This window comes from Accipiter gentilis, chromosome 16, assembly GCF_929443795.1.
Source record: "Accipiter gentilis chromosome 16, bAccGen1.1, whole genome shotgun sequence".
Taxonomy (NCBI): domain Eukaryota; kingdom Metazoa; phylum Chordata; class Aves; order Accipitriformes; family Accipitridae; genus Astur; species Astur gentilis.
The window spans coordinates 1,634,367-1,658,303 of NC_064895.1; the positions used below are offsets into that span (position 1 = coordinate 1,634,367).

At 60.0% G+C, this 23,937-nt stretch overlaps 1 protein-coding gene across 2 annotated transcripts; it reads left to right on the top strand.

Annotated features, from left to right (window-relative positions):
- Positions 1 to 1,195: 1,195 nt before the first annotated feature.
- ASIC1 (acid sensing ion channel subunit 1) lies at positions 1,196 to 22,137 on the top strand. Of its 2 annotated transcripts, XM_049819094.1 has the most exons (13): positions 1,196 to 1,629; positions 1,765 to 1,882; positions 2,313 to 2,707; positions 3,817 to 4,012; positions 17,475 to 17,625; positions 18,099 to 18,226; positions 18,452 to 18,602; positions 18,694 to 18,750; positions 18,831 to 18,984; positions 19,070 to 19,161; positions 19,417 to 19,496; positions 19,624 to 19,728; positions 19,949 to 22,137. In XM_049819094.1, exons 3-13 carry the CDS (start codon positions 2,343 to 2,345, stop codon positions 20,051 to 20,053), a joined length of 1,584 nt encoding a protein of 527 aa, XP_049675051.1. In that variant the 5' UTR covers positions 1,196 to 1,629; positions 1,765 to 1,882; positions 2,313 to 2,342; the 3' UTR covers positions 20,054 to 22,137. The 2 variants fall into 2 exon arrangements, with proteins under 2 accessions (XP_049675051.1, XP_049675050.1); XM_049819093.1 differs by lacking the exons at positions 1,196 to 1,629; positions 1,765 to 1,882; positions 2,313 to 2,707; positions 3,817 to 4,012 and adding an exon at positions 15,343 to 16,697.
- The last annotated feature ends 1,800 nt before the right edge of the window (positions 22,138 to 23,937 follow it).

The following is a 23,937-nucleotide window of genomic DNA, read 5'->3' on the forward strand; positions in this document are numbered from 1 at the left end:
GTCCCTGTGCCCAGCAGCAAGCAAGGGGGGGGCATTGGCTCACCAGGGTGTCCCTGAGCCCCATCACTGTCCCCCCAAGCTGTCCCCGAGCAGGTCCCACTGCAAAACCAAACCCCGGGTTCCTGCTGGGGCAAGGAGCCAGTTTGGGAGAGGGTGCTCCAGAAAAGGACCAAACCGATTGTGTCCAAGACATGGGATTTGGGGACAGGGTACACGTGCACTGCTGTACCCAGAAAAGGACCAAACCGATTGTGTCCAAGACATGGGATTTGGGGACAGGGTACGCATGCCTGGCACTGCTATACCCCAAACTGCCCATGCTCCCATTAGCCGTAGTTCAGGCAGGGACAAGTGTCCTGGGAAGGCACCTTTGGATAGGGACACAGCTTGTCAGGATGATCCCAGAGTCTGGCTGTCCCTTTCCAACATCAGAGTTATAAAGGACATTGAAACACTCTTCCATTTGACTGCAGTCGCCTTATTGGGAGCAGTGGGCACATCTTGGCTCGGTTGATGGAGGCACCCCGCTCTCCGCGGCGGTCGTGGGGAGCAGATGGAGGTGAAGCAGGGTTGGAGATGCAGTGGTGCTGAGGTGAAGCTGGGCAGCGCTGGGCAACCCTCTTGCTCTGCCCCGGGGAGGAGCAGAACACCCAGCACCCAGTGCCTCCTGCCCCGGGGAAGCACCCTTGGGACAACACCACCTTTCTGATGACTCTGTAAATGGCCAGAAGGCGAATAGCTGGGAAAGGGGCAGCACGTCCTGCGCGGGGCGGAGACAGAAGCCCAGCACCTTCGGAGGGGTCTGTCCCAATCGTGGCGAGCATCGTGCCGAAGACCACGCCGGCCGGCAGCAAAGAGCGGGGCTGCGCCCGGCGAACCCGGGGCAGATGCTCGAGGTACCACCGCGCCCCGCTGCCACCCTGAGCAGGCGGCTGGAAAGGGCTAGAAGGCGCCTCGTCTTCGGTCCTCCCGAAAAAAAGATCAACCCGAGCGTGTCTGAGCACCTGCCCCGGCGCTGGGGCCACCCGTGGGTGAAGCCTGCGAGGGCGGTGGAGGCCGTGGCAAGGGGAGAGCCGGGTCAGAGCTGGATGGGGGGAGCCGGGGGGGAGGCTCCGGCGGAGCGAAGAGCCGGAGCATCACTGGAAGGCGCTGGGGGATGGGAACGGCACACGCACGCACACGCACACACACATTACCCACATGCACACGCCAGCAGCACCAACAGCCCCTGCCAGCAGCCTGCAATCGCTGGAGCGCCCCGCTCCTCCGCCTCTCCCTCCTCCTCCTCCTCCTCCTCCTCCTCCTCCTCCTCCTCCTCCTTCTTCTCCTCCTCCTTCTCCTCGCTGCCCACCGGCCTGCGGCACCCCTCCGCGGCCTCCGGCCCCACCAGCGCCCAGACAATGACTTCATGCGGATTATGCATCTGAAGAAATCACCAGCTCCCAGCTAGCCACAGGGGGAGGTATCCATGTGTTTGGCAGCGAAGCAGCCTCCCGCTCGCCTGCCTTCTCCCCCTTTTTTCTCCTCGCACCCGGCAGCTGCCTCCTCTCCGGCGATGGTCGCCTCCGGTCCCTCCGCACGGCGTTGAGCGAGGCCCCGGCGCATCCCCACTCCCACGCTTGCACCAAGGTACCACCGAGGCTATTTTTAATTTCCACCACCACCACCCCCCCCCTTCTTTTCCGGTTCGCCCGCCGCTGCCGGGCTCGGTGCCTCTCGCACCCTCCGTCCCTGCGCTTCTCCCGCTCCCGTCTTCCCACCCAGCGGCAAGAGGTGGAGGGAGGCTCGTCCCAGCCCCGGCACCCACGTCGCAGCAGCGGCAGCCACCGTCGCGGAGCAGAACGAGCCCAGCTCTGGCCACGGCCGCTGGCCCCGATTCCAGGTTTGCATCCTCGATTCCTTCATCTATTTGTCGATGCGCTGGTGCCATTTGGGGGAGGCGGAGGGGGACCAGGGAGAAGGGGGGAGCAGGTGGGAGGGGAGGGGTGGGTGCTGGGGGGGGGAGGGGGGGGAGGGCACAGCACCCCAGTCCTGCCATAGGATGGGGAGGGCAGGGAGGAGGTGGGAGGGGAAGAAATGCAAGAGGCTGCACCCAAAAAAAAAAAAAAAAAAAAAATATATATATATACATGTATGTGTGTGTATATATATAGGCTTGGGGGGAAGAGCAGGGCGCAGCAAAGCATCTGCCCCGTGTGAGGGCTGCCGGGTACATCCCCGGCATCCCCGTGCCGGGATGCCGCGGGCTGGGCAGCAGCAGCACCCACGAGGTCTCCACGGCACCGAGCACCCACGGGCTCCCTTCTTGGCAGAGTGGCCACGCCAGGGTGCCGGCACGGACCATGATGGACCTGAAGGTGGACGAGGAGGAGGTGGACAGCGGGCAGCCGGTGAGCATCCAGGCCTTCGCCAGCAGCTCCACCCTCCACGGGCTCTCGCACATCTTCTCGTACGAGCGGCTGTCGCTGAAGCGCGTGGTCTGGGCGCTGTGCTTCCTGGGCTCGCTGGCGCTGCTCGCCCTCGTCTGCACCAACCGCATCCAGTACTACTTTCTCTACCCCCACGTCACCAAGCTGGACGAGGTGGCGGCCACCAGGCTCACCTTCCCCGCCGTCACCTTCTGCAACCTCAATGAGTTTCGTTTCAGCCGGGTGACCAAGAACGACCTGTACCACGCCGGCGAGCTCCTTGCCCTGCTCAATAACAGGTGGGTGCCGGTGCTTTGAGGTGGTCCCGGGTGACGTCTCTGTGTGCCGGGGCAGGCCACCGTGCGTGGTCCCAGCCCGCCCCACCGCGTGGGGCAGCGAGTGCTGGAGAGGTGCGCTCCGTGACTGGCGTGGAGGGCATCTCCTTAGTCTCCGTGCGGAAGCAGATCCTGAGTTAGTTCAGCCCTGCAGCTGGATGTGGCCACTGTGCGGCAACACCGGCAGCCAAGAGCTGCCAGGTCCTGCTGCTGCTCCTGGGTGCACAGCTCCCACGCTGGGCTGCCCTGGATGGATCTGGCACACACGGCTCCCATCCCCGGTGTGCGGCACATACAGCAAGGCCAGGGCCACCCTGGGATGCCTGCAGGGTGGATCCAGCACGCATGGCTCCAGCATCATGTCCTGGGTGCCTGACACATGCAGCGAGGCCAGGGATGCCAGCAGGTGAAGCCGCTGAGCATCACCCACGCACCAGGACCGGAGGTCGGTGCCATTCCTTGGGCCGTGGGACTCTGCGGTGGCAGGATTCACGGGGAAGCCCCTCGCCTGCCCTCCCCAACCCGTCCCCACGGCTGCAGCGGCTCCTTGGTGCTGCCAAGCCACTGCCCTCAGCCTGGTGCCGGCAGCGAGGCGCACTACCTGCCCATGCCGTTTGCCAAAAGGCTTCACCGCTGCCCTGACTTGTGCCCCGGGGAGAGGTTCGCAGCCACGAGAGCTGGGGCTGAGACCCAGCACACTCAGCCCACATCCCGGCGAGGCCATCGCCTGCAGTCGCGATGCCACCAAAGGCACAGGGCAGGCAGCTGGGCTGACATCAACCAGCGCCGGTGCTGCGGGACCAGCTCTGGGGCAAGTGGGATGGGTTTGGTACGTGGCCGCTGCCGCTGCCCAGCTTCTCTTTCTCGCCCATCCTCCTGCTGTCTCTCATGTGCCTCTGGGCCACTTTGTGCTGTTGAATGCTCTGAAAATGCCACGTGCAAAGTACCTGAGGCTTTGCTGAGCCCATGCCAGGGTCAGGGTAGAAGTAGCTCGTGTGAGGCCCAAATGGCTTTTGCCAGCGGGAACAGCTGCCGTGGTCAAACCTGAGTTTCTGCCTGCTCTTTCCCCTAAGATACGAGATCCCAGACACCCAGACCGCTGACGAGAAGCAGCTGGAAATCCTACAGGACAAGGCGAACTTCCGAAACTTCAAGCCCAAACCTTTCAACATGCTGGAGTTTTATGACCGGGCTGGCCACGACATACGGGAGATGCTGCTGTCCTGCTTCTTCCGCGGGGAGCAATGCACCCCTGAAGACTTCAAAGTGGTGAGTGCCCCCGCGGCCCCGGCCCAATGCCGTGTTTCCCCCATGCAAGGAGGGTGTTTGTCCGCCTGTAACCGCTCCTGCCTCCTTTCAGCTTGGAAAGGACCGGCAGGATCTTCGTTAAGGGGATGCCAGGGAATGCCGCTGGGTTTTAGAGGTCCAGGTGCCCCCCAGGAGCACGTGCCGCTCAGTGCTGCTGCACAGGGTGCTCCCGGGTGGGCAAAGTTTCCTGGGATCACTTGGGCTCTGCAAAGCAGGGTGGTGCATGCGGGGCTGGAAACCTTCACGCTGGAAACTGCTGCGCGGTGAGGAGGCACCAGTGGAAAAGCAGGGAGAGCCGCGGCGATGGCCAGCAGGGACCTGAGGGACCCCCGCAATCCCTTTAGGAAAGCAGGTCCTGGTGGTACGGCACGGCGTTGTGCCCCACCACGGAGGTTGCGTGTCGCACTGGTGCACGGATCCAGCGCACAATAAAGCCTTTATCCCCCTGCGGCTGCCTCTCCCCCATCCAGCTGGGAATTAAACAGTGCCGGCTATTCGGGTGCTGCCTAATAAATTCGGCAGCCAGGGTGGCTGTTCCTGAGCTGGCTCCAGCGTTGAGCATGCAGCTCTGCGCTTTTCGGGGTCCCCATTCTCATCCCCAGCCAAGGGATGTCCCACTCGCGTCCCACGCCGAGCGAGGACGAAGCTGCCGAGCACGCCAAGGCACCGGCTGGGCGTCCACGGAGCTGCTGCCCAGGTCCCAGCACAATTCGGGTGATTTTAATCATCTGCATTAAATTCCCTTGATGGGCTCTTTACATAGAGCAGTTCTCTGTTGTCAACCATCAGGCGTTTTATTTGTTAAATGGAGGCAAGTTGCAGCCCGGAGGGGGCTGGATCCTCTCCAGTGGGGCTAGCGAGTGGGGCCAGGTCCCAGCCTGCGTGTGGCCACCGGCCGGTTTCGACGCTGGGCTCTTCCCGGTGCACAGTCGTGTTTTCTGTTCCGAAGCATCCTCAGGGACCCTCATCCCGGCTCCCTACTTTCATCTGTTGGGGTCCAAATACCCTGCTTTCTGCAACCCCTCCAACCGGCAAAAGCAAAATAGACTCGCGGCTGGTTTGTTATTCCTGCCTGGATTATTCCTTGCAAGCAGGTTGGGATGATTTAATGGATTTGTTTAGAAAAAGCTGGCTCTGTGCTACGTTTATGTTGCTCTTTGGATTCCCCTTGCAGCCTCGCACAGGCAGGGCTGTGCGTGGCGGGGATGGGGATGGTGCTGCCTGCGCGCGGGGTCCCGGCAGCCTCCCTGTCTCGCTGAGCTATTTAGGAACCCTTTGCCCCCTACCTGCCCGGGGGTCCCGAAGCTCACCGAAGCTTTTAGACAGGTTGGTCTGACAGGTTAATTCCTGCCTCCTCGCTGCTCCCTCCTCCGAGCTCGGACCGTGTCCGCCCAGGCTGAGCCAGGCTCGGTGTTGCTCTGGGCCTGCTGGCACCGGTGAAGGCTCATGGGTGCCAGGGACCAGCACCCGGTGATGCACCAGCATCCCCCCAGTCTGTGCCGCCCTGATGGGTGTCCCACCGTCCCGTGCAGGAGCTGCGTTCACTTCTGCATTTCAGGAAGCCCCTTGCACCGTCCAGGCTAGTGGGATGCCCCGAGCGGGTGCTTTTGCGGCCAGCGCTGCCCCTCTCCTCTCCCTGATATAGGGGAGGTGCTGTGTCCGGAGAGGGACCTTGCCAGGGAGGATTTTTGGGCTGCCCAGACCACACAGGCTGGGGGGGGGAAATGCTGTCTGCATGCAGGCAGGGATGCATGTCGGTCCTCTCCCTGCGCCTGTCCCCTTTGCAGCCATTTAACTTCAGTGCCATGGCCAGTGGGGAGAACTGGGGGGGGGGGGGCTGATGGGATCAGCTGGGGGGAACAAGCGGCCACCCGGGCGATGCTGGCTGCATGCTGATGCTGGCCGGCGCAGGAGGCGACGGGAAGAGCCTCGGCTCTGCCGCCAGCACCGCGGCCCCGGCACGCCGCGGCTGCCGCGTTATCTGTCCCCGGCAGAAGGGAGGGCTCGGGGGGAGATGTGGCGAATGCAGATGAGGGGCTGCCGTGGCTGAAATATGGGGGGGTGACAATAAGGTGGCAGGAGTTGTGTCCTGCCCATGTGCCCCCTCGCACTGCCGGACAGCAGGAGAGCATCACTGGGGGGGGGGGGGGGGGTGGCAGCCACAGCAGCCCAGGGCCTTCCCCCACTGCCCGTGTGGCCCCCCCAGTGATGCACCCACCCAGCAGTGTCCCACGGGGGCTGTGGGCTTGGTCTCAGCACCCCCGCCCAGTGCACAGCATCACCCTGCAGCCAGGACAGGATCCCCTGGTACACAGGACTCGTGCCAGATGCCATGGGGAAGCCCATCCTGGGATTATTCGGGCTTTTCCCACCTCCTCTTTCATCCTGTGTTATCTCCAGGCCACATCAGGGGGTCCCTGGCATTGTACACCCCCCTCCATCTCCACCCACCCTAGCCAGTGAACCACAGGGGCTGGGTGCTCCCCAGTAGCAGCCGTGTGCAGGATGCAGGGATGCTCCAGGGACAGAGGTGGAGCTGACCAAGCTTGGACTAATCCCATACAGGGGACTGAACCCTCTAAGAAGACCCAGGGGGAAACTATTGGCCCATCCCAGCTCTGCCCTGGCTCTTCACAGCCCCTCCAGCACCACGGAGGTGTCCAGCATCCACCAAATCTCCCCCCCCCTGCAGCGGTCCAGGATGGGAAGGAGGAAACACAGGGAGGTGCAGCCGTCTCCTCTCCCGAGCCCCAAAATCTTGGCACAGCCTTAAAGCCCAGAGGGGCAAACACAAGGCTGAGGGACAAGTCCTGACCCCTCTCAGGGCACGGCCCTGAGGAACATGGGCTGAGGATGTCCCTGTCACCGAGGCTGTGCCCAGAGCCTTGCGCTCACCGGGCTACGCATGGGCTGGGCAGGGGGTAGCTGCCCAGTTCCCCTTTGCGGGGAAGGGGGAATTGCCCTCACCGTCGCCTCCGTTTCAGGACTGTGCTCCCTGACGTGTTCATTAGCAGCAGAGATCAATGTTTCACGCTTGCTACTTCATTATTTATAAGTTCAAGCCCTCGCTCCTCCGCGGGAATGCGTGGCCCCGCCAGCTCCCAGCTTGCGTTTCCTCTCCCTCGTCGTACCGGCAAAGGGCCCCTGGAACTCTGCTCATCCCCCGTGGATCTGCTCCTTGCCCAGCAAGGGAAAGGCCCAGGATTCCTCTCTCTGGGCTCTAAACCCCAGTAATTTTCTTTCCATCCCAGGAAAAAAGGCGAAACCCAGAGGATAAGCTTCCTCTCCACGCCTCAGCATGGCCTGTGGCACAGGAATTGGGGCTGCCCCACGTAAAACCAGCACTAAACCTCGGGATGGTGCCCCATGCTCGTGAAGCCCCTTTTTGGGGGTCGGTGCAGCCAGGGGTGATGTGAGCAGCCATGCCTGGCGCAGTGTAATGTGCATTTGCAGCTTTTTCTTCTCACACCCCGTGAGCCCATCCCGGGGGAGAGCCACGTTCCCAAATCCTCGTCACTGTCCTGCTTCAGGGCACAGCGGCTGAGCCTGGCATGGGAGCTGGGAGCCCTGGGGCAGAGCACACGGGACATCCTTGATAAACTGCAGAAGATTAAGACCTCTGGACCATTTCCATGAGGCTCCGGGGCTGAGCTGGCACTAGGGAGAATTGAGTTTGACATGGAGATCATGCCGCTGCCTTTTGCATTGGATTCTGCATCCTCTGCCCTAGAAATACCGAGTGCACAGAGGAAGAGCAAGGGAGGGAGCAGGAAAGGTCTGGAGCAGTCCCAGTAAACCCCGACCACACTCCTCCTCTCCTCCTTCCTCCCATCTCCAGAGCAATGCAGGAGCTGCTGTGATGGAAAAGAGATCCAGTGGCATCTTGCCGTGCCTCATGGCACCCTGCCGAGACTCCCCACTGCCCTTCTGAACCCCACTGCACCTTGGTGAACCCCAGTGGACACCACCAGATCCTGCTGTGGCCCTCTGCGCGCTGCTAAACCCCAATGCATGCCCCTCTGCACCCCCAAAGCCTCTCTGCACCCCGCTGAGCTCCCTGCTCACAGCCCACCTTGCTCCAGCCAGCGTGCATTGGCTGGGGGTCAGCTCCTGCCGCCCCAGGAACACCGTAGCTTTTTCTTCTCCCCCCCAAAAACCCTCACGTCATTCAAACCTGCCCAGTTGGTGGGTTCCAGGGTGCCCTCCAGCACCCATGGGAGCTCGGAGGGATGGGTACAATGGGGCACGCTCAGGTTGCTGGTCTTGGGGTATTCAGCCAGGGGCTACTGCTGGTCTCCCTGTTTTACCTTGACCCTCAGCCCCACGGGACCCACACCCCAGCACCCACCAGGGGACCCAGGCGTCCGGCCCACAGCACCCCACGGCCTCGCGTGGAGCTGTGGCAGTCACAAGCCCGGGAGCCCCGCAGTGAGCGGAGCTCCCCTGCGGTGCAGTGTTAGTGGATAATCATAGAGCTGGAGTGAAAAGCATCTCCAACACAGCTGGAGAGACCGGGCGCGGGAATTACTGATACCCAGATATTTCCTGGAGCTTTAGACAGTTAATAAACAAACCACATGGGCCCATCTGGCTCTGGAAAAACAACTTGGGGACCACACGTGGGCGGCAGGGTCAGCCACTGGCCCCAAAGTAGTGTCGTCCTCCTGGTTTGGGGAGCCAACAGAGCCGGCACTTTTACAAATTCTGTAAGACATTCAAGTGATTTATGTAAATCACTTTTTAAAGCGGTACATGGGCTCCTAAATAACTTATAAGCTTTTGAAACTGCTCGCGTGTATCTGTTATTTCCGAGGGGTGATTCACCTCCGGCATCCCGGTGATTGTCCCCGAGGCCGGGCCACGCCATCCCCAGCTGTATCATCTGGAAACTCCCGGCCGGGCTCACACTCCACATGGGCTTCTCTTTGCTGTTGAACAGCAGCATTGTTTGACCCCAGAGGTTGCATCATTTTCCAGACAAACGAAGCAAACCCGGTGGGACACGGGCTGCCTGGTGCAAAGTAATTGGAGGTGATGGAGCAGAGGAGCAACCACGCACAGGACCGCAGCCGCGAACGGGACCGCAGCCATTTGCTGATGGTGAGTCGGCTCTCCCAGGAACCACAGTGGGTCGGGAGCGCCCTGACTCCGTCAGCTCATCGACAGCTCGGAGACTTTCGAGTATCATGGTATTTTGCTGAAAGCAAATCATCCAGAAAGCAGCCGTGAGCAGTTTAGCCCTCGGGCGTGGAGCAGAGACGCTAGCGAGCGCTGCTCCTCGGCTGCCTCCTTTTCCCAGCTTCATCCAAGGTTTTTCCAGACACGGCCAACTGCGGGGTGCAGACAGGAGGATTGGGGATCCCTCGGCTACTTGGATCTTTGCTTACCCCACGCTGATGCCAACGTGGAGACGGCAGCTCTTGTTCAAAGCCAGTTGCATTTCACACTCGATCTGCAGCAGGACAGCAACGCCACGGTGTGACCCTGGCACTGTTGCATGGGAACAGTGCCACCGAACCCACCATGATCTCAGCTGAGCCAGCACAGAAGAGGGTCAGGAACAAGCAGACGAGGACATCGGCGCTGGGCACAGCATGGTGGGAGGCAGACGTGTGCCTCTGCCCCATGGCCGCTTCATTAGGAGCTCTGCAACAGAGTAGGTAAATCATTTAGCGTCTCAAACCTCCAAGCAACTGAACAACATCACTCCTCCCCACCCTGGCAGGCGATTAGGAAAGGAGATAGGAGGACACGCAGGATCAGGATCAGGCCCAGCCAGGGGTCATTTAGTCCCTGGACCTGCCCAGGGGCAACGTCCAGCCCCAGCAGCACACACAGCCATACCCAGAGCCCCAGCAGACCCCGCACAGGAGTGCTGGGCACACCCAGAGGTGTCACGCTCACCCAAAACACTTTGCACGCCCGGAGGTGTCACGCACACCCGGGAGCACTTTGCACACCCAGACGCACCACGCGCACCCGGAGGTGTCGTGCCAAGAGCTTGGAGCAGCGCAGATGCACCTCAGGGCATTCCCGCTCCTCTTGCAATGCCTTTGGCACATAAAGAATCATTAACGAATGAATTATTAATTATTAATAATAAGCTTTAATGGCATCTGTGGCTGCTGGAAGAGCTGAGGAGGCTTTCGAGTGCTATCCGGCCGCAACGGAGGCAAGAATGTCATGGCTGGGGACGGGGTACCTTGGGCACGCGTGCCCCACGGACGCTGGCCCCCAAGGAAGCCGCGGGCTGGAAACGCAGCCTGGACCACCACCAGCATATCGTATTTTTCCAAACTGTTCCCCCTTAATCTCCCTTTGGTCTTTATCCAAGACCCAGGCTGAGTGGCAGCGAGGTACGTGGCACCTTTGCCAACTGGGTATTTCAAAGAATCTGCCCAGGAAACCTCCTAGTGCCATTTTCCCCTCTCTCCCCCCCGATATCAAGTGGGGAGAAGCTGGGGAGGAGCGGGGCAGGTCCCCCGAGCATGCAGGGCCACACAGGAGGCAGAGATCTCCACGGGGAGATCTGGGAAATTAACTGTCTCGTGGCCTTTTGCCTCAGTTTTAATTTATCTGGCTTTTTATAGACTCCTTTGTTTTATCGCCTGCAGAGAGTTTGGCCGGAGCCAGGGTTCTCTAAGCAGCAGGCATCTCTGCAATTCCTGCAACAACCATGACTCAAGAAGCTCCTAACCATCTCAGGCTCTTATTTATTTATACAGGCCTTGACACTTGGATATTATAACCTTTTATTTATTTTTCTGGATTTTTTTTTTTCCTCTGTATGGAGGATTTGGTGCATTCGTATGCAGGCTTTTACAGTAAGGACACAGATGGAGCATGGGACAGCCCTGGGGCAGGGTCCTTCCCACTCACCCTCCACTTTATCAGGGATTTTAAGCCCCCTGCTCCTTGCTCCCCCAGCAGCCTCATGGCCCAGTAAAGCAACAGGAAGACCCATCCAGAGCAGCCGCACACCAGGGCTGCGTAACCACCCTGCTTGGATTAGATTAGATTTGAAAACCGTGATGCGTGCAGAGCCAGAGCGAGCGAACACAGCAAGAAAACCAGATAGGAATACAATTTTTTTTTTCCCCCCACCAATAAAACCGTCGGCTTGAATCTGCTTGCACGAACTGTCTAAGCAATTGTGAAGGATGTCGGAAAAAATTGCAACCTGCTTATGGGTAATTTGTGATCAGGAGGAAACACGGAAAAGCTTTGGAATAAGTGTCCACGCAGAATAATCCCAGCCGCCTGGGAATTAGCAGCACCTACCTCAGCAGCATCCTCCGCATCCCGGCAGGGCAGGAGCCGGCACAGTCCCAGTGACCCCTCCACGGCACAAAGGGAAGCCACCAACGGGTAAATCACCCGGAAAACTCTCAGCATTACAAACTATTTCAATTATAGGAGCGTAAATAGATCCCCGGCAAGAAGGATAAGGTGGCCGTGGGAGCCGTCGCAGCAGATGCACGGCAAAGGGCCCAGCCACAGATACACGCTCGACCGCCCGTGGAGCTGCAGGGGGTCCCGGCCGAGCCCCCCCCCCCCCCCCCCCCCCCGAAGACCCCGAGCCAGTGGGGCTGCGGGTGGCCTCTGCGCCCGGGGCACCAGCACCAGCACCCGACTGGGCTGGCTGGGAAGTGCTCGGCAGCACTGGCCCAGGGAAGCTTTGAAAGATTAATGGAGTTTAAATGGAAGCATTTGGAGAGGAGATAAGGCTCATCTGATAGGAAATCATATGGAACAACGGGAGCCAGGGAGGCCCCGGGTCCGTAATGAAGTCCACTTAGCGCATTACTCACCATAATGTGCTTTTTATTAAAGTCCTGTGCTGCAGATGCTGGGTCTGCAGCCGATAACCTGGGGCAGGATGGCACAGGGACCTGGAGCACCCAACCCCTGCCACCAAAAGCAGCCGGGACCGAGCGCCCCAGCCCTGCCTACACAGTCTCAAAAAGGGACTTTTGGGTTTCTGTCCCCCGTGAGAGCCAGGGACGGGGCTCCCGCATCACCCAGTGCTGCGGCATCACCAGTGCCCACGGCCGGGGCTGGGCTGCCTGGGCCCGCGGGGATGGGGTGGAGAGGGGGCGGAGGTGGGGAATAATACAGAGGAAAAACTCCTTTTTAATCATCAATTTTTCTGCATTAGAATGTGACATACTAATCCACTGTGAAGCATCTAATCTGGGGGATAAAGGGCCGGATAACACAAGCTGCGCCCGGCTTGGCTGGCGGAGCGAGCGGAGACAAGGTGGCAGCATCTGATAAGGGGTGGCAGGATTAGTCCCGGCAGAGATCCCGGCTGCCCGGGCAATCCCACCTTGCTTGGCTGCTCCGAGTCTGCCTCTCGCCAGGGTCGGGGAGGGGATCCGCAGCCCCAGAGCTGTCCCAAAGTGGCTCACCCTGCCCAGAGCGGCTATGGAGGCACTGCGGGTGCCACCACCAACATCTTGGCAGCTCTGGGAGCTGCAAAGCACATTCATGGGCCAAGGCACATTGCAAACCTGATTTTTATTTTTTTTTTCCCCCCTCCAATGCAATGCAGCTGGCTGTGTCACGGGAGCAGGACAGCCCAGCTACAGGGTGCCCATCTGCCTCATCAAATATCCATCCCCCAAATCCTGCTCCTGGCTGCTGTGGGGTTGCACCCCACCTCATCCCTTCCCACCAGTCAAGCTCCAACCTCCAGGCATCCCAAGGGATGATGCAGGCAGCTCGGCCCCAGCTCAGCCAGTCCTTGGCAGGGACAAGCCGTGCCCCGTTACAAAACCGAGCGGGTCCAGCTCCCGGGGCGCTTTCTGCGACAGCCTCCCCGGGGCTGGGCTGCCGCTTGCAGGCCTGGGATAACAGAGCTTGCAATGTTGTTTTCTCCTCGCCTCCTCGGGGATTGGTTTATCTCTATGAATAACTCCATCCCAGCTTTGATCTCCTCTGCCATTAAAGCGTGACAGGCTGTGAAATGTGCTGTTGCTGCCGTCAAATCCCCCTCCCGCTTCTCCCCCGCCGCCTCCGTGCTCCCCCGCTCCAGGGAACCTCCATTCCCAGGCCCGTGACGAGCTGCAAAGCAGCGAGCGGAGCCGAACCACCCCGGGACAGTGGCCAAACACTATGCCAGAGCCAGGAAAAAACCAGGCTCCTTCCACCATCCCGCATCCCTTGCTGCGGCAGGGAGGAGGGCATCGAGCATCCCTGGTCCCCAGCGGTGGGTCGGGGTGTCGTGGCATCATCCCAGCACGCGCCGCCACAGGGGCTGATGTCACGGCTAATTATAGCATCCCCCATCCCTCTCCCCCGCCAAAGCTTTACCTGAGAGAGGGTAAAAATAACTCCTGGTGAGGGAGGAGTTGGAACAAGCCCAAGGACTCCTCTAGCATCTCCAAACTTGCACAAACCGGGACGGCACCCCTCTGCCTACAGCATGGGGACACGGCCACAGTTTGTCCCCAGTCGTGGAGTCAGGACACGCTCCCCTGAGTGCTTGTGCCACTGTGCTCCTGACTGCAACCGACCCCGGTCACCTTCATCCCAGCTCACATGTCAGCTCTGGGACAGGCGGTGGTAACCGGAGCCAGGGCAGCGCTCATCCTCGGTGTCCCACACAGCTGCTGGGAACTGGCCCTGGCACTCTCCGCAGGCTGTTTAAGCCGAGTGAGGCAGGTTAATGGCCCCAGCTGATGATGGAGTGTTTTCATTACAGCATCTCCCTCTCCCTGCTGCAATTGCTCCCAAGAAGACACATTAAACCTCCCCATGCCATGGGATCAGATCAGCCCCTTGCTCACGCTGTCAGGGATTGTCCCCACAGGCAGCACCGCTCACCTGTCAGTGCCCTGCCAGGGCTAAACAAACTCCTCCAGGCTTCTCTTCCATTTTCCTCCTTCTCCTCTCCCTCCCCTCCTACAGACATTGCACAGAAACTCCCTGTCCCAGAGCTGGGGAATACCAGAAATCCCATCCCGAGCTCAGATCTGCTCAGCTCCAGTGCCGGTCTTTGTGTGATGAGCCCAGCTCATTCCCACAGGGCCGAGGCAGCCCAGTGCCCCCAAACCCCCTCCAGTTCAAGCCCTGATGCTTTTATAGCCCAGCCCTGCCCACGGTGCAGCTGCAGCTCGTCTCTGTCAAAGGCGAAGGGCTGGGATGTGACCTGGTCCCCACGGCATGGTGGCTCCCAGCCACCCAATCCATCTCCCTGGTCCCATTTCCCAGGATGGGTTTCCAGCTCAGGCTCTCTGGGTTGCTCCCAAAAGGTGCAACCTTGCTCTCGGCTTTATGAAATTTCATCCCGTGGCTCTGGCACTCGGCCCCAAGGTCACTCACCCTTTCTCCCAGCTTCGTGGCAACTGCCAGCGTCCTTCTTACACAAAGGTCCTATTGGGAATATTGAGCTTGGGGAGCCCCAGGACAGCCCCTCAAGGGACAACCTGCTGTCACATCATCGGTCATCATCTCGGCTGAACCTGCCCTGGCAGGGATCCCCAGTGCACACCCTGCCCATTACACCGGCGTCACTTGCTCGGGAAGAGCAGATAAATTTGCACTGGTATCAGATCGGATTTGTACAAGTTACCTGGTTGCATTTGTTTGCCCGGTTTGGTGGTGTCCGTGTCCATGAGCCAGGATGGGCTCAGGGACCGGTGACCCTTCAGTGCATGAGGAGAAGGAGGCAACAGCAGCCCAACTGGCGTGCTGGGGCATGCTCATCGTACCCAGGCATCAGTCAAAAGCTCCTGTCCAGCTCTTGCGCACCAAAGTGCTGCGTATTTAGATACTCCCCTTCCCCTTGGGCCAGCGATGGCGGCTGTGGTGCTGGGATGGGGCTGGAGATTGCTTTGTGGTCGCATCGGATGCTTTTATGAAGTGCTGAGTGCAGGAAAAAAAACAAACCGCAGGAAGGGGCTGTGCTGCTGCAGGGCTGCAGGGCTGCAGGAAGGAGACGCCTTTGCTCCCGGCAGCCAGCCTGGCCGCTGGCTCCATCCCACCATCCTGCATCAGGGCTGCATCCCCGGGACCCCCAGCCCCAGCCGGCTCAGCGGCACGAAGCCTAGACACCGGGGGAAGCGGTAGCTCCCTGTGCCCCACAGGGATCCGAAGCAGGAGGTGGCACGCCACGCACTGGCTGGGCTCTGCAGAAGGAGTCGTCACCTGAAGTATGGCAGCGCCCAAATCCTGCCCAATCCAGCCCTGGCTTGGAGGAGGATGGATCCCGCACTGCTCAGGACATCACCTTCGCCGGATTCTCCCGTGCACATGCCACTGCCCCGCGGCACAGGACGGGTGCTGCCTGGGCAGGATGAGCACCGTGAGAGCTTGGGGACACCACAGCATCCTTCTGCCCTCGCTGGCACCGTCGGGGTGGGCGCTGCAGTAGGACAGTGTCACGGGGATTTTGGGAAAACCTCTGGCTCCAGCTGCCCTGATGAAGAGCCCAGAGAGCCCAGCATATGGTGGCTCTGGAAACAGCCTGGTAACCGGCGGGGAGGCCCTGGCTGGAGCAGCTGGTCGGGCTGCCAGGACCGTGCTGCCCCGCAGTGAGGATGGAGGATGCGGTGTGGGTACGCAGCACGCCGGGTGTCTGTGTGCACACCCGCGTCGGCTGGACCTGGTAGCCCCTCAGGACCCCCGGGCAGCACCGGGAGCTCCCAATGCGTCAGTGCTTCTGGAGCTGGCGATGTCTGCTCCGTCCTGCCAGCCACAGCCAGCTGATCCCGGGAGACCTGGGGAGCCTGCAGAACCGCCCCTCGCTCCTCCTCTCCTCCTCCCTGCTCCTGATATACCCTCCTCTCTCCGTCCCCTCTGAGCATCCCTCTGCTCCTCTCCCTCACTCCCGCTCGCCTCTCGCTCCTTTTCCCTTCTCCATTTCTCTTCTCTGAACTTGCCCCTTCCTCCTTCCCTGCTCTCCCCCAGCCCCTCTCACCTACATCCCGAGGAACCGACCCACCATTGAAGATCCCCAGGCTGTGGCAGGGCAGGGGCCAGGACCCCCACGCCGGAGCTGGGACCCCCACACTGGACAATGCCTCTCCAGATATTCTGCACCATCTCCTTCTCCAGCGAGGAGGCACCAAGAGATGCTGCAGCCGCCGGGAAGGGAGAGGATGGAGCAGACGAGTTCCTGTATGGGCAGGAGGAGGATGAAGAGGAGGAGGAGGACGCAGGGGCAGCCACGGACTTTGTGGCCTTTGCCAGCAGCTGCACGCTGCACGGGCTGAGCCACATCTTCGTGGAGGGCAGCCTGGGCGCTCGGCAGGCGCTCTGGGCACTGGCCTTCCTCCTCTCCCTCTCCGTCTTCCTCTACCAGGTGGCCGACCGCATCGTCTATTACCTGGAGTACCACCACGTCACGCTGCTCAGCGAGGAGGACAGCCCCGAGATGACCTTTCCTGCCGTCACCTTCTGCAACATCAACCGTGTGCGGGTCTCACAGCTCAGCCACGAGGACCTGCTCTACCTGGCCCCCCTGGTCGACTACGAGCCCGGGATGGAGCTGGGCTTTGCCCCGGCCCAGCCCAGCCCCGGGGATGAGGACGAGCCCCTAAATTTGTACGGTTTTTTTAACCGTACTTGTCACCAGCTGGAGGACATGCTGCTGAGCTGCAGCTACCGGGGCGAGCAGTGTGGCCCCGGCGACTTCGCGGCGGTGAGTAGCCCCAAGACGGCCAGGCACGGGGAGCAGCTCCGGCCGGCATCGTGTCGGATCAGGCACGGAGGGTATCACTCAGGGACAGGCTGATATTTCAGTCCCGTCTGCCGGAACATGGGCATTTTGCTGGAGTTGGGGACGGCACCGGTTGCGGAGACCCGCTGGTGGGATACGGAGAGCAGCCCCAGGGCTGCGCTTGCGGAGGAGGTGCCTGGTACCTCCGTCCTGGCATCACCGCTGCCCGTGGGGCACCATGCGGGCACGGACCTCATGTTCCCCTTGCCCGGTCTGGCAGCAGCTTAGTGGCATGGAGACATGCCAGCTGCCAGAGGCGTTAGCTGGAAGAGCCGAGGAGGGACCGGGGAGGGGGGGGTTCAGGATCCCATCCAGCCCCGTCCTCTGCAGGGATGGAGGAGGGCTTGGAAGAGGCGCTGGTGCAGGCGTAGGGCCAAGTGCCACCGTCTCAGGGAGCTGGGACTGCCGTGGGGGGTCTGTGGGGTTGGCGTGCTGTAAATCTGCAAAGCGGCTCCTCCGAGTCCATGCCATCCCTGTGCCTTGGTGGAGACCGTCTCCTCCTCTACCGAGGCAAAGAGAGGCAGTTCCAACGGTGAGAGGCACCCCGTAAGGCAGGAGCCTGGGTCGGATCGTACCCCCAGGCTGGGGACAACTGTGTTTCGGGGCTGGTGATGCCCTCCTGGCTCCATGCTGTGGTGCTGGCAGCAGTTTGGTGCCAGCAGAAGGGTCCCAGCCTCAGCCCCATGTCTTCTCCTGCAGGTCTTCACCCGCTATGGGAAGTGCTACACCTTCAACGCGGGGCAGGACGGGAAGCCCCGGCTCATCACCATGAAGGGGGGCACCGGCAATGGCCTGGAGATCATGCTGGACATTCAGCAGGATGAGTACCTGCCAGTGTGGGGGGAAACAGGTAAACCACTGCCCCAGCAGCTCTGCCAGTAGGTCTGCTCGGTCCCGGGGTCCTTCCCAGCCCCTTTCCAGCTCCCCACCCCACAGGTCCACATCCCTCAGGCTCCCTCTTCTTCCCTCCTTCCATTTCTCATCACTTCGGGTCCTTTTCTTTCCTTTTTTCTCCTTGTCTATGCTCTTCGCCATGGCAACTCTCCATCGGTTTAGACAAGCAGCCATCACTTGTTTATAAATAGAGGCAAACACTTTCCCTGCTGCTCTCCCCGGGTGCTGGAGCAGGAGGGTCAGAGGCGGAGGGGACAATGACACGGTGTAGCAAACAGATGGACAGATGGATGGACACGTGAACGAATGGATTAGCCCAGGGGAAGGATGGGAGACAGGAGAAGTTTTGGTCCCTCTTGCAGCAGGGCTCGGTGCAGCCCTGCAGAGCGAGGTACAGCACGATGATCACCCCGCTTCTCTCTGCCACAGATGAGACCTCGTTCGAAGCCGGGATCAAGGTGCAGATCCACAGCCAGGACGAGCCCCCACTGATCGACCAGCTGGGCTTCGGGGTGGCTCCCGGCTTCCAGACCTTCGTGTCCTGCCAGGAGCAGCGGGTAGGGACTGGGGGGGGTCTGGGATGCTCCTTTCCACCCTGTGCTGTGGGCTAGACCTGCTGCGGGATGCTGAGCCTCCTCCCTGTGCCCCCATCCCCTGCCCCCATGTCGGATGGGGAGGGGGACCCGGCCCTGGGGACCGATGCAGCAAGGGTGTTTGTCCCCCCGCCATGCGGGGGGGCCGATGGGCTTCTCTCCTCACTCCTGGCTTCTGCCCCTTCCCAGCTCATCTACCTGCCGCCTCCCTGGGGTGACTGCAAGGCCGTGGCGGGCGACTCGGAGTTTTACGATACCTATAGCATCACCGCTTGCCGCATCGACTGCGAGACCCGTTACCTGGTGGAGAACTGCAACTGCCGCATGGTGCACATGCCAGGTGAGCCCCGTGTATGCCAGGGTCCGGCCCCCGCCCGGCTGAGCCCACCGACGCGATCCCACTGGGAAAACCTGCTTTCTCTCTCCTCCAGGCGATGCCCCTTACTGCACCCCGGAGCAGTACAAGGAGTGCGCGGATCCGGCCTTAGGTGAGGCTGCCCAGCCCTGTGGGACCGAGCTGCGCGTGTTGGATTTCTCCATCTCTCCATCTCCCTCTCTCCCTGCCCAGATTTCCTGGTGGAGAAGGACAACGAGTACTGCGTCTGCGAGATGCCCTGCAACGTGACCCGCTATGGCAAAGAGCTCTCCATGGTGAAGATCCCCAGCAAGGCCTCCGCCAAGTACCTGGCCAAGAAGTACAACAAGTCAGAGCAGTACATCGGGTAATGTGCGGCGGCCACGGCGATGGGGCGGCATCTTGTCCCTCCCTCCCAAATCTCAGCCTGACGTCACTTATATCCTGCGCAGGGAGAACATCCTGGTGCTGGATATCTTCTTTGAAGCCCTGAACTATGAGACCATCGAGCAGAAGAAGGCGTACGAGGTGGCTGGCTTGCTGGGTGAGTGTTGGCGGCTGTGCCGGGGGCCCTGCGGCAGCACCCAGCCAGCATCCTCCAACAAGGTGGTCTCACGTTTGCCCCGTGCACCATGGCCCTGTTCCCGAGGCATTGGGATGTGCCGACAGCATGGATGCAGAGCGGGGCACCTTGCTGCCATGGCCAGGCACAGCAGTGATGAGTTCTGCCCTTTCTCTGCTCCCTCTGCCACCGGACGCCAGACTCGCAGCACCCTGATGACTTCCCTCTCCTCTGCAGGTGACATTGGAGGGCAGATGGGGCTGTTCATTGGGGCCAGTATCCTCACAGTACTGGAGCTGTTCGACTACGCCTACGAGGTGAGTGTCTCTGCCGTCCCACGGCTGCCAGGAGGTCCAGGTTATCCTGGAGCACCAAAACGCTCATGTGGAACACGGGGAAAAGCCACCCATGAGCCCCCACGGTACTGAAATCTGGCTTTCGCAGGTGATAAAGCACCGGCTGTGCCGGCGGGGCAAGTGCCGCAAGAACCATAAGAGGAACAACACGGACAAGGGTGTCGCGCTCAGCATGGATGATGTGAAACGCCATGTAAGTGCCGGGCATGCCGTGGGAGCTGCTGGTTCCCTCGTGCAGCTCAGAGGCTGCCCCAGATGTGTCGTGGAGGGGGGGGGCGTCACGGTTTTGGGGAGCGCTTGGGAAAGGAGCGGAGGCACCAGGCAGAGATGCTGTGGGGAGACAGGGCTCGCTCTCCGCGGGGGTCTGGGTGAAACCAGTGTCCCCAGTGTCCTGTCCATCCTCTGCCCCACAGAATCCCTGTGAAAGCATACGGGGCCACCCAGCAGGCATGACGTACGCAGCCAACATCCTACCTCACCACCCGGCCCGGGGCACCTTTGAGGACTTCACCTGCTAACCGACATCTGGATGTACAACCTGAGCTACCAAAGCCCTCCGGAGAGCTGCCCTTCTCCCCTGCGAGCGCCAGCGGAGAGACACATCTAGGGGACCTTGCTCCTCACCATGGTGGGACACAGACAAGAGCGACGGCCTCGGATTTCGGGGCAGGCGGTCGGGTCGGGTCATGCTCGAACCCGGCGCGCAGCCCCCGCGGCAGCTGCTCCGCGCCTGCCCCGCTAGTTCAGAGACTTGAGGACGCTCCAGCCCGGCCATCCTCGCGGTGCGGGGAGCGACACGCACAGCGGGCTGGGGCACGGGCCTGCCCCGTCTCCTCCCCTCGGCTCCCCTCAGCCTTTTTAACTAGAAACCCAGAAGCCAAGAAGAAGCAGCCGTTTGGCCGCAGAGTCTCCATCCACAGCCCTGTCCGTCTGTCCGTCCATCGTCTCCATGCCCATCCTGCTCCAACGCCTCGGCCGGCGCTTGCTGGGACCCCCGTGCCCAGCAGGAGGGATCATCGAGGAGCCCCATGGCATGGCCAGCGGGCACGGCGGCGGGTTCGGCAGTCCCAGGAGAGCCTCGCTGTCCCCTGGGACCGTGGTGGCCCGCAGCCCACCCTCGCCTGACCACTCCCGGCCACTCCATGCACATGAAGATGGGGCACCTCCACCTCTCCAAAACGTCTTCCTCGGCACCCTGCCCCAGGGACGGCGGTGCCCGGCCACCGAGCTCGCTGGCCGGCCGCGAGCACCAGAGGGGACTCGGCCGGGGGGGTGCCTCCTCAGCACTGAAGACCCCGCCGCCCGGGCACTCTCCCTCGGCCGCGTCGGGTCGGGCGACAGCGTAGTCTCCTTGCCCGTCTCTCCTGGGCTCCCCGCAGCCTGGCCAGTACCGCCCTGCCCTGCATTCCCTCCTGTCCCCAAGGAACCTGGGGCTACCCCGTGCGGCCCCCGAAAACAGCCATCCTCGGGGAGAAAGACGGAAGGAAAACTCCTGGCCCCCCCCCCCCCATTTCGGCCGCAGCCACCGGCCCGGCTCGGCCAGGGGCATCAACAAGGGACAGCCCCTTGGCACCGCTTTGGCCAGGCAGGCATAGGAGCCCCAACACCAAAAGGGTTCATAAATTGAGGGATACCCCATGGCACAGGGTGCTCGGGGTCCACGGGACCGCAGGCTCCCACCCCGCTGAACCCCCCCACCCCCCCGGGACAGCAGCCGCCCCCGGACACCGCGAGCCCTGGGCATCTTCGGGGCATCTGCTGGCTCGCTGCCCCGGGACCGCTGCCGCTCCTCGCGTCCCTGCCCTCTTGCCGGCACGCGGAGACCTGCCCTGGCAGCCGGGGTCCGGCCGTCCAGCCGAGTCTCTGCTCCCCGGGCCCGCAAGCGCACCGCCATTTCGCTCTCGGGTCGGTGGAAATTGGCCTCCCCCAGCCCCTGCCAGCCCCCAGGCCCCACACATCAAGCAAGAGCCCTCCCAGGGCTGAAGTGCTACTTATCTTTAAGAGCTTTTGCAATAAGTCTTTTTAGTAATTATTATTTCGAAACCGCAGATTTGTTTTTATTATTGTCATTATTATTATTTGCTTCCTGACCAAAATTAGGAACTGGGGGTCAGTCCTTTGTATCCAGCGATCGCCCAAAGATGACGGGTCGGCCACATCCATAAATTTTCTTATGGATTTTTCCTAATGTTTCATTGCGTTTCATTTATTTATTTTCTTTCCTTCTCTTTCCCATTAAAGCTTTTAAAGATGGGGCTGGGATTTGACCTTGACGCTCACCTGTTGAAGCATATACTTTTTTGTTTGTTTCTATTATGTCATCTGCATTTTATATTTCTTATATATAATATATATGACTATATATATATGTGTACATATATATATATCTCTCTATATATGCATCATATCAGTGTAGATACCCATCTAGTAGCATTTAGGCCTTGTTCTTGTGCCATTTTTTTTTTCTGTTACTGATCTCTGAATGCCTTCAAGTGTATAAAGTGTTGAATTCTCTCTGGTATCTGTACTATGTACACACATTTTCATAGGAAGCACAATGACAGATGCATTGTACATCAATACCTGCTACTCTTAACGATGATATAAAGAATGATATAACTCATGAACACCGAGCCTTTCTCTCTTGCTGAGCTGCTGGAAATGCTCCCCAAGGAGGCAGGTGGGGATGGCATCATCCCAGCATGTTCTTGAAGGCATCACCGAAATCCTGGAGCTGAGACCAAAAGGAGCGGGGTGGGGAGGATAAAGCTTTGGCCCAGACTTCCAGTACCGCCTTTAAATGTGCACACGAATACCAGCAACATCAGAGCTAATGTCGAACAGTCACATTAAAGAGTCCCTTTGCTAAGTACTGTATTAATGTGGCGATGGCTCTGGGTACCTGAGCGAGCTCCGGTATTGCTGCCTGGTCCTGCACTGCCATGTGAACATGCCCTGAGGGACACTTTAGGACTGGAGGATGGGAACTGACTTTTGCTCTCAAGCAGGGGGAGGAGAATTAACATATGCACAGCTGCTAATCGTTGACAACTCTAACACTTCTGTGGTTTGGGACAGACACCTGAGATTCAGCAGAAATGAGTCACTAGCTTGAATATCACCTGTTTTTAATTTAACCAAGTTAGTAGCAGTTGTAGCACAAGCCATATGTAAACACACTTTTTGTCCTAAAAATTTCCAACTATAAAGAGCAAAAGGAACATGCCAAATCCAACACTAGGTGTCCAAAAAAAGCCCTCAGGACCCCATGGAGACTGAATAAAAGTGAGTGGGCAGCAGGCAGGGAATACTGAAATGCCAAACTCCCGCTGGTCACTCGGCTCTGGCCATGTCCCTGTTGCTCCTGGAAATGGCAGATGGGTGTTTTGCATTTATACTAGAACGGTCTTACTGCTATTCTGGTCCTTCTCTGCCAGAGCTGGTGCTGCAAAGGCCACAGGGTGGGCTTTGAATAGGAACAAGATAATATAGCTAAGCCCAGAAGGGAGTTAATGAACCTAAATTAATTGCAGCCAGCCACTGCGAGTAGCCAGAGCAGCTGACCATGCCTGCTCCCTCCACAGCAGCATTCACAGCAACTCCTGTTGCAGGGGCCCGGCAGTGACCCTGTCTCTGCAAGCTGTAATCTCTTCCATGGTTCTCCATTAACCTGCTGGGCTGTGCTGGGAGCAGGTCACCCCATCCATCTGTCACAGCCTCACATTGCATAGGCGCATTCCCCAGCCTCAGCACGACTGTCTGAGGTTTCTGTTGCCGCTGGACATGATGGCTGTGAGCCATAGCCTGGAATGGACTCGCGGAGGAGGTGCCTGGACCCCAAAAAGCAGCAGAGCCGATGCAGTTCCCATGGGGGTACAGCAAGTAGCCAGACGGGACACCAAGGTGAGCAGCTTTCAGATAAGAAGTGGAAAAGCTGCACATTTTCAGACCCAAGACTCCAACGTGCATGCGATCCATGCACCATCAGAGCGTTGCAGGACAGCGCGCGTGGGCCAGGGGGACCTTCAGCCTGTTCGGGATTGTGGCGGGACGGGCACGCCACGTGTAGGCTGCGGGGGGCTGGCAGTCTGCAAGGTGTGTGGTGCAGGCAGCGTGTGTGCATCCACGTCTGTCGCTCGGTGGTGCGAGACACGCTATGCACAAGACAAGGAGTTAATTACATTTCACAGGAAGCATCTCCGATGATCCAGGCAAGGATGGGGTGTGACATACCTAGGCCTGAGATGCTGGGAAGCACCTGCTTGCACGCTGCTGTGTTTACCTTGCGGATTGTGTGGCTGCTGAAACCCTACAGAGCAAGGATTAATCATGCAACATGCATATAACCACGGCAGAGATAGCATCACCTCTTCTTCTCATCCCTGGCAATAATTCCCGGTTA

Excerpts from the sequence above, each read along its gene's own strand:
- ASIC1 (XM_049819093.1), top strand. The coding sequence starts at position 16,074 with ATGCCTCTCCAGATATTCTGCACCATCTCCTTCTCCAGCGAGGAGGCA. Across the intron at positions 16,698-17,474 it reads GCCCCGGCGACTTCGCGGCG|GTCTTCACCCGCTATGGGAA; the intron begins GTGAGTAGCCCC and ends CTTCTCCTGCAG. Across the intron at positions 18,751-18,830 it reads GTGCGCGGATCCGGCCTTAG|ATTTCCTGGTGGAGAAGGAC; the intron begins GTGAGGCTGCCC and ends CTCCCTGCCCAG.